At 46.8% G+C, this 9,577-nt stretch overlaps 1 protein-coding gene and 1 pseudogene across 1 annotated transcript; one reads left to right on the forward strand and one right to left on the reverse strand.

Moving 5' to 3' along the window:
* The first annotated feature begins 1,485 nt into the window (after nucleotides 1-1,485).
* Nucleotides 1,486-2,991, forward strand: Gpr101 (G protein-coupled receptor 101). Its single transcript, XM_050159667.1, has one exon. The coding sequence runs from the start codon at nucleotides 1,486-1,488 to the stop codon at nucleotides 2,989-2,991; it is 1,506 nt and encodes a 501-aa protein (XP_050015624.1).
* A 2,634-nt stretch (nucleotides 2,992-5,625) lies between these two features.
* The window catches only part of LOC126512134 (transmembrane 9 superfamily member 2-like), a 140,231-nt pseudogene continuing 136,279 nt past the window's right edge, over nucleotides 5,626-9,577 (reverse strand).

Raw genomic sequence — 9,577 nt, forward strand, 5'->3', positions numbered from 1 at the left:
CCCTCTCAGCCCCCCCCCCCCCGACCCGGTCCTTGCGCACCCCTATCTCTTTACCTGTTCTTCAATCTCCCCAGCTCGCTCCTCTCACCCCCACCACCCTGCGGTTCAGACTCCTAGCCGGCTGGAAAATATAGGGAGGATGGAGAATTTGCGGCATGAAGTAGTGTAATAGGTATCCACCTTGCATGCTCCAGCCACCACTGCGCATTGAGAAACTACGCATTTTATTTGACAAAGCTCTGGCGGCCAAGGGGGCAGCTGGTTTCCATTGCAAGATAAAGACAGCAGAGAGGTACATGGAGACAAAGATCCAGGTAGAGGAAAACTGAGTGGAGGGGCTCCCAGAGAAGGATGCTGAGCGATAGTGATGTGCGCATATTCAAAGAAGCAGAGAAAGAGTTTGACTGAATGGTACTGGGTTGGTGAGAATGAAAGGCAGGGATGAACTGGAATACACTAGAGTACACACCTAGAGGCATCGTTTGAAAAACAGAGACCTAACCAGAGTGTTAGGGAACAAGAGGGAGGAGGGACAGGTGTGGCAAGACATAGAACTTTGGTACTTAGAAACCCAGTAAAGGAAACTAAGGAGAGTTACAGAGAAATATGAGGAAGAGCGCTGTTGTGAGACTTGAGACACATAAGTCTGAGAGAACCACGGACTCAAGAGTCAGAGATACCAAACAGGTGTGTTAGGAGCCCAAAGGGACGATCAGGGAAATTCACCAAGAGAAAAAGACCCAGGGAGAAGAGGCGCGTGCGCCCGCTCGTGCGCCTGCGCGCGCGCGCGCACGCACGCACACACACACACACACACACACACACACAGCTACAAAGCAAGTTCCCTAGTGGAAAAAAAAAAACGACGCAGAGCCTGAGAGACAGAGAGCTGACAGTGGGAGGAGAGACGAATATCAGACAGAGGACAGGGACAGCCAGACATAGGTAGACTTTGTATATGCTGGTGGGAAACTGAAAAAAAAAAAAAGAATATGGAGTGAAGGATGAGACAAAGTCCCTGGAAATAGGGGCATGCACTCTGTGATAGAGGAAAAGTGCCCCGAGTAAAACACTGGAGACAGAAATCTAGAGTCACAAGCAGGCAGATACAGAGTGCAAGTGCATGCGTCATCTAAAGAGAACAGATCTCCAAGAGACATGGAGGAGACAGGCTGAGGGAGTGCCCACGGAACTAACGGGAAGGACAAGCAAGAGGAAGAGAATGCAAGACAGACTGGCAGCAAGACCCCAAGAGTTAGAAAAGGAGCTGGAGAAACTGCTCTGATTGGGGTTGAGAGTGCACAGGGGTCTCAGGGAGGGGCCCTGCAGCGATGCTGCTGGGCTCAGAGGCTTGTCTCTGCAGGGCACTAACCCTCCCACCTGTTTCTCTCCTTCTCAGCATAGATAGTGTGCAGTCTGTGCATCTGGATGCCCACTGGTGCAGAAACTGAGCTGTACCTTGTCTCCCGCCTGCCCACCATCACCATGACACCCACCTGCACCAACAGCACCCGAGAGGACAACAGCAGCCAAGCGTGCATGCCCCTCTCCAAGATGCCAATTAGTCTAGCTCACGGCATCATCCGAGCCACTGTGCTGTTTGCCTTCCTAGCTGTATCCTTTGTGGGCAATGTAGTGCTTGGGTATGTACTGAACCATAAGCCACAGTTAATGCAGGTGAGCAACCGGTTCGTCTTCAACCTCCTGATCACTGACCTGCTGCAGATTACTATCGTGGCTCCCTGGGTGATAGCCACCTCCATTCCTGCCTTCTGGCCACTCAACAGCGAGTTCTGCACAGCCCTGGTTAGCCTCACTCACTTATTTGCCTTCGCTAGTGTCAATACCATTATGGTGGTGTCAGTAGATCGCTACCTGTGCATCCTCCACCCTCTTTCCTACCCATCAATGATGACCAACCGACGTGCTCATAAGCTCCTCCAAGGCACCTGGTTTCTGGCTATACTGCAAAGCACACCTCCTCTCTACAACTGGGGCCAGGCTACTTTTGATGAGCGCAATGCTCTCTGTTCCATGATCTGGGGAGGCAGCCCCGTCTATACCATAATCAGTGTGGCGTCCTTCATCATTGTTCCACTGGCTGTTATGATTGGCTGCTACTCTGCAGTGTTTGGTGTAGCCCGTCGGCAGCATGCTCTCCTGTACAACAACACCAAGAGCCGCAGCTTGGGGGTGAGAGCCAAGGACTCTGTGAAGACTGAGAATAGACGGGGAATAAAGAAGAGGGATGAGTTCCAGGATGAGAATGAGTTCCAGAGCGAAGATGGAGGTCAGGCCAAGACTAAGGTGGAAGAGGGTCCCATGGAAGCCAGTGGCATTGTCAAGAAGACCAAAGAAAGAAGCCTATATTTACGTGCAGGTATTTCTGAGTCCAAGGGCAGTGAAGAGGTCAGTAATGGCAGCACGGAGGGGCTGGGAACCAGCAGCGAATTTCTAATAGGCAGCAGGGGCCACACAGAGAGCAATCAGTGCAATATTGACTTGGGCGAAGATGACATAGAAGCTGGCATGGATGAAACCCATTTCAGTGAAGATGATGCCAAGGCAGTGAACATCCAGGAGAGCCTTCAAGCCAGTCGTCGAAACAGCAACTCCAACCCACCTTTGCCCCCGTGCTATCAGTGCAAAGCTGCCAGAGTGATCTTCCTCATCATTTCCTCCTATATGATATCGCTGGGGCCCTATTGCTTCATTGCTGTGCTGGCTGTGTGGGTGGATGTCCAAACCAAGGTACCCCAGTGGGCGATCACCATAATCATCTGGCTTTTTTTCCTGCAGTGTTGCATCCACCCTTATGTCTATGGCTACATGAACCAGAGCATCAAGAAGGAAATCAACGAGGTAGTGAGGAAGCTACTCCGTAAGAATAGGCCCTTTACAGAAGTCAGCCGCCGTGACCTGCATGAGACCGAAGCTGGCATAGAGGGAGGGATTGAAGACAAGATTGTCCCCTCCTATGATTCTGCTTAAAGTTGGTTCTAAGGCAAGCGTTTAAGTGTCCACAAAACAAAAACAAAAGCCGCTTTCTTTTCAGTGCACCACCCCCAGTCTCATTAGTGGCAGTTTTTACCATTTCAGGCAAAGGTGTTGCGCACACATCCCTTCCCACCACGAGGCAGGTAAAGAAAGGTAAGGAAGAAGTAGAGACTTGACTCTTTCCTGAAAGGTATAAGCCCATCGAAGATTGGAATTGAGGATTCCTACCAAACATATATGTATATAACATATTAGGCTCTAAATTTCCTAAAACAAGGGCTGTCTGGTGTGGGACTGTTCGTGGTGTTTATTTTGCCTGCCTCTCCAGAGCTACAACATGGCAACTTTAGCTCGGCGTAAAAGGGCAAGTGGCGCCTGTGGACAGAAGGAATATTTGACCTTCAGGTCATAACTCATGGACTGGGGCTACATATTGTGTTCAACTGACAGAAAAAACAATTGATCAAATCACTTTGGGAGCCCCCAAAGCAGAGCTAGGTGGACAGATCATCGTATGAGCTGATTTCTGGACTGAAGAGCCCCACGGTACAGTGCAAAGACTATAAGGCAAACTTCAACAAAGGGGAATTATGCAGTTAGTATATAAAGAAAGCTTCTGGGTCCTCTAAAGGGATCCAGAAAAATGCACACAGGAAATGGGGAGTTGGTCCAAAAGAAGAAGCGGAGAAATAAGACGTAGCCATGGAGCTAAACAATTGTGTGTTTCTTTTTCTTTCTCTCTCTCTCCTCTCTTTCTCCATCCTCCCCTACCCTAGGTGTCTACATGGGTTGTGACTGACAGTGATTCATCGCTAAGCTTAAAAGATACCTGGGTGAAGTGGCTTATTTGATCAGTTTTCTTGCGAGGCAAGAGGTATTTCCTTACAGGTTTGAAACAGGCATTGAAAGGTGGCAATGCCTAGCCTATTGCTAGAAACGCCGCCATAGAAAACAGGATTTCAAATGTGTTTCTAACATTTTGTTGCAACTGAACTTTCTATTTTATTTTTAAAGCTCAACCCCTTCAAAGTGTAACAAAGAAAACTGTTTGCCCAAATCCAAAATCCAAATGGAACCAGAACCTGTCCAAGTGTGGTAAGTTCATTTGAAAGCACACACATCTTCCAGGATGCTGAGACTCACCTGCTCCTAACACAATCTAAATTTCCCTCTTTTCTTTGCTGTCCATAATTTGGCAAATTGGATTCTTTAAAGGTGAAGACCTTTTGAAAACAGTGTGAAAAGGACAACCCTTGAATTAAAAGCATTCTGTCTTGATGACATTTTCTTTTAATGCACAATAGGGCTTTTGGGTAGCACGGAGATAGCAACCGCCTCAAGTTTTGTGCTGTTTTGAATAAAGAGCTAACAACTTAATGAGTTTTTATTCTACATGTTGTTTTGCCATTTAAAATATGAAATCGCACAAAAAGTCATCATTAGCCTCACAGATAATCATGCACAATCACTCTCCCAAAATGTTTTTAAAGGATGTGTTCTTTTATCAAATCATTACATAAGTGCAGTAGCAAAAGGTTCTGGACTTGGAAATGATGTGTCTTAAATTTAATGATTTCCTTATTTAAGAATAATAGGGCATCTACTTTGCAGAGGAGTCACAGGTGCTCTAACACACCAATTTCAACAAGGTTTAGAAGGCAGTACTAAGGAACAGCCGTTGGGTTTCTGCGAGTTCTGTGACGTGACAAATCTCTTCTGAGATATGGAAAGCATCAGCTATGACAAACTTCCCGTGTTGAAGGTGTACACTCACCCACTCCTCTTCCAGCCTTTCCAACAGCCCCCCAAACCACTCCCAAGCTTAGGCATGAGAGGGCAGAAGCATGAGCTGGAAACAACAGACTAGAGCCTAAAACCCTGGAAGAAAGGACACCTTTCTAACTACATATGACATCTTCCTTGATAGCAAATGTTTAACATGTGTATTAACACACTTAGGCTATAAGGAAAAAAAACTGGTAAGAGGAAGAAACAGGAAAACTCAAATACACTGAACTTGGCCACTGCAAGGTCACTGGCAAGTTCACTGCTTTTTGGTAAGTAGGGTAAGAATCCTCAACAAACATGACGGTTACCAATAGGAGTTAGGTTTCCATCACTGCCTCCCAAAGCCTCCATATCTTTAGAGTATACACATTAAGGGGAAACCACAGCAACTTGTACAAGTAAGGAGGTTTGCTGTGTGAAGATTAATTGCTGTATTTCTTTTGCTCTTAAGGAGACAAAAACAAGAATGGTTTTGGTTTGATGCTTCAAACTTGAGTGGATTTCCCCTCTTCATTTGTTACAACTTTGTGAAAAATCGGTACTTTTGTCTTGTGTTAGTGCTGTGTTCTTTTGTGGTACTTCTTCTAGATGTAAGCTCTAACTGTAAATAAAATGTGTTCTTGGAGTTGAGGTGCTAGATAGTAGATTGTATGTGTTCTTAGCTAGTGTCATTAGTGAAAAGTGAGTGATGTGTTCATGTGAAGTTAGTTAACAAAATGCATGCACTACTCTAGCCACAACTTTTGAAGTAGAACATAGTACATTCCTTTACCTTTGAAAGTGTATACTACAGGATATGGAAGACGGCTCCAAGACGGTGCAGCAGAAAGAGGTGCCTCTTCATTCCTTAAATCCCTGGTACGTGACAAGCAGGAACGTATTTTGGTACAAGCGGTAATTGATGTGAATCAAATTATCATCTTGGCTGAAGTCCACGCTGGCAGTTCTCCACAATACACCTGGCACGGGTATACCTGTTTGCGTCAGTGTATAGAATAATAGAATACAAAGTCAAAGAAGACAGTCCTTTCCCCAGAAAAGAGCAAGAACCCCAGGACAGGCTATTGGAGTCCTGAGAGCAGATGAAAAGAACACTGCAGTGTCAAGACTTAAACAGGAACCAGTTCCTGTTTGGAAGTTATTGGACTTGTACTTAACTGATCTATATTGTGACCATCCCTGCCCTCCTAGATCAGTGCCAAAACCCAGAAAAGGACTGCTATGGTTTTTACCCACTTTGGCTGTCTCAGACATGATGCAGTATTGCCAAAGAGACAGTGAGATTTCTCGGGGTGGGGGCAGGGATTGCAGCTCAGGTGTTTGAAGAGTTACAGTTGTAGAGCAAATATATTTACAAAAGAAATAATAGTATTTTATTATATTTTGAGAACAAAAGTATTACAAGAGGATATATATACACATATATACACACTCATTAAATCATTTCTAAAACTGCCTTTAATACCAAATTTCATGTGCTATTTTGAGACTGAGAACAATAGGAAAATTGCACTCAGTCAATAAAACAATTCTCTTTAATACTTTCCACTTTAAATTTAAAAGTTTCCTTTAAAAGGGGTTTGTAATTTAAAAGTGCCTTTTCAAAGGATTTTCAAAACTACAGTCCTGGGACCAAGTTCCCACTGGCACAACTTACCTTCAGGTGCGCAAATAGGGTGGAATTTATTTTCCACTTTCCAGCAAGAAGAGAAATCCCCTCACACTCCAATCAAATTTATGAATTGATATTGTTCCATGGGCCAGTAGTCTCAGAGACTCTGCCCAAAGTCAAGCTTTCATAGATTGGATGGTTTTAATTGAATGCTTTCTAAACTGGTTATGATGCATTTATCACTGGACAGGAATAACAGACTCCTGCTTGGGGAAGGCAGTGAGATTAACTTTTGTGATTTAACTATTACTAAATGTTTGTGTTTCTTAAATAGGTGCTGTTAATCTGTCCTTGGTGTATTCTTCTGAAATATTCTAAATAAAGCCTAATTTAATGTGTGCATCTGGTTCCTATATTGTGCTCTTTGAGAACAAAGGGGGACACGTGACATTCCCATCCCTCCTCTTTTGTGGAGACAAAATAAGCAATTCACTGTGTCCAATTCCCTCCATGGGCAACTGCACTCACGTGCACTATATTTTAAGACAAAAATGAAAAATTACGCAGTAGTACAGTGTTGGGAGAGGCACATAGTTTTGTGCTCAATGAATAAAGAAAATTTCAAAGTGAAATGGGGTGAGCAGAGAGGAAACATGAAGGGGGCCAGATACCTACATGTTTGTTCACTGTGTGTGTGTGTGTGTGTGTGTGTGTGTGTGTGTGTGTGTGTGTGTGTGTGCCTGGTGCCCTCAGAGGTCAGAAGAGTACATCACATGCACCGGAACTGGAGGTATGAACAGGTATAAGTTGACATGTGGGTACAGGACATCACACTCGGGTGTTCTATAAGAGCAACAAGTTCTCTTAACCACGGGCCCAGCTTTGCAAGCAGGATAATTTGGAAAAATAAAAACACCTGCACCCTGCCAGGGCAGCGCAACAGAGCCAAGCCTGTTAGTGCAGGTGTGGGTGAGGCATCAATGTCTGGGCAGGTGGGAGAGTTGACCCTGTGGCTTTAAGAGCAGGAGAACTGTCCTTGACCCCCACCAGCTGCAACACCCGGGAGAGCAGGCCCTGGCCCTTGTTGGGACAGCACAAGAGAGCCATCCCTGTTTCACTCAGATATGAGCAATCCAGCCCCGAGGTTGAGCGCATGGGAGAACTCTCCCCATTTCTCATCTGGCCTGTGGCAACATGGCCTGTGGCAGGTGGGAGAGTTGACCTGGTGGTCCTAAGAGTGGGAGGGGCTATCCCTGACACCACCAGCAGCATCACCCAGGAGAACCCGCCCTGCACTACGCAGGAGCAGCACACTAGAGCCAACCCTGTTAGCAGAGGTGTGAGAAAGCCAGCCCCGAAGTTGAGAGTATGGGAGAGATGGCCCCAGTTCTCAGCTGTCTTGTATCAGCATGGGCATGGGCAGGGCAGTGAGGCATCCCTGCCTTTCAATGCCTGAGGTGGGTGGGAGAGCAGGCCCCGTGGTCCTAAGTGTGGGAGACCCATCCCAGATCCTCACCGCCTCCAACACTTGGGAGAGCAGACCCTGTACCTCACCAGGGCAAAATGAAATACAGCCAACTGTGTGCACACAGAGGTAGATGAACCAGCCCTGAAACTGTGAGCGTGGGAGACTGTCCCCATGACCCATCTGTCTTGTGGTGACATGGACAAGGGGATGATGTCCTCTTGCCTACCCATCAATGGCTGAGGCAGGTGGCAGAGCTGGCTCTGTAGTCATGAGAGTGGGGGGGGGGCTATTCTTGACCCCCACCAGGCGCAACACTCGGGAGAACAGGTCCTGCCCCTCACCAAGACAACACACTAGAGCCAATCCTGCCATTGCAGGTGTGGGGAGCCAGCCCTGAAGTTGTGAGCATGGGTGATCTGTCCCCATTACCCATCTGTCTTGTGGCAACATGGGCAGGAGAGAGTTGCCCTCTTCCACTACCCTCCCGTCAACGTACGGGGCAGGTGGGAGAGCTGGCCCTGTTGTCACGAGAGTGGGAGAGCCACCCCTGACCCCCGCCAGCTGTAACCCTTACAAGAGCAGGTCCCGCACCTTGCCAGGGCAGCACACTAGAGCCAACCCTGTTAGTGCAGGTGTGGGTGCGCCAGCCCCAAGACTGTGACCACGGGAGAGCTGTCCCCATTTCACACCTGGCAGACAAACCCTACAGCTGCTTAGGCCCAGACCCAAGGACATGACTTGGTCTTTTCCACCATCCACCCCATCTAGGATCTGCTGGAGAACATGAAGTGGCCTAACCTGCAGACCCAAATCTGCAGGGTCTCCACAATACGAGCTCTAGCAAGGGCCCAACATCGATAGGGTAGTAGAAACCAAAGGCCTTGAGACAAACCAGTAACTCTTTTGAAACGAACACCTCCAAGGAAAGATAAATGGACAAAAAGGTGTACAGCGTGACTCACTGTGTCATACTGCAGCTTCCATAATGAGATTTTTAAGGTTTTCCCTTTTTTCTTTTCTTTTCTTTTCTTTTCTTTTCTTTTCTTTTCTTTTCTTTTCTTTTCTTTTCTTTTTTCCCCTTTTTTTCTCTTAAACTTTCTTTAATGTTGGGGGTGTGCAGGGGTGTAGGGTAAATAAGAAGGAATGGAGGAAAAGAATGGGATCTAGATACATGATGTAAAAGACACATAGACTAAATGAATTAATTAATTTAAAGCTCTAAATAAATAAATGAACAGAATTACGCAGTCCCTCAGTTACCACCACTAGGCTCAAGCCCCTGCTTTCTTATCTCAGCTCAGAGAACCTCGTTCATCACCTGGGCCTCATTACCCACACTCCTATCTCTCAGCTCACCCAACTTGCCAGGGTCTATAGGACAGGAGAACAAAAGCACCCTTCTCCAACCCCCAGCCTCAGAAAGTAGTCCTAAGCCTGATACAGATATCACATATGAAAACAGTACACCGGGGCATCTGTGGCCACCAGAGCCCTGGCCCTGACAGCACCTGGGGAGGAAAGTATCTGTGTTCCAAACTGGAGGGCCCTGTTTTCTAGGCTCTAACCCCCAGAGGTACATACCATGCCCCACCCCCAACCAGCGAAGCCCTAGAGACCTAGGAAGCTCCTTCCCATACACCTGACAGCAACTGGAGAGGAAAGTATCTTTGTGCCAAACTGGAGGGCCCTGTTTTCTGGGTTCCAACCCCCAG

This window comes from Alexandromys fortis, unplaced genomic scaffold (genome assembly GCF_014885135.2).
Source record: "Alexandromys fortis isolate MF-2015 unplaced genomic scaffold, M_Fortis_MF-2015_v1.1 scaffold_95, whole genome shotgun sequence".
Classification (NCBI taxonomy): Eukaryota; Metazoa; Chordata; class Mammalia; order Rodentia; family Cricetidae; genus Alexandromys; species Alexandromys fortis.

Excerpts from the sequence above, each read along its gene's own strand:
- Gpr101 (XM_050159667.1), top strand. The coding sequence starts at position 1,486 with ATGACACCCACCTGCACCAACAGCACCCGAGAGGACAACAGCAGCCAA.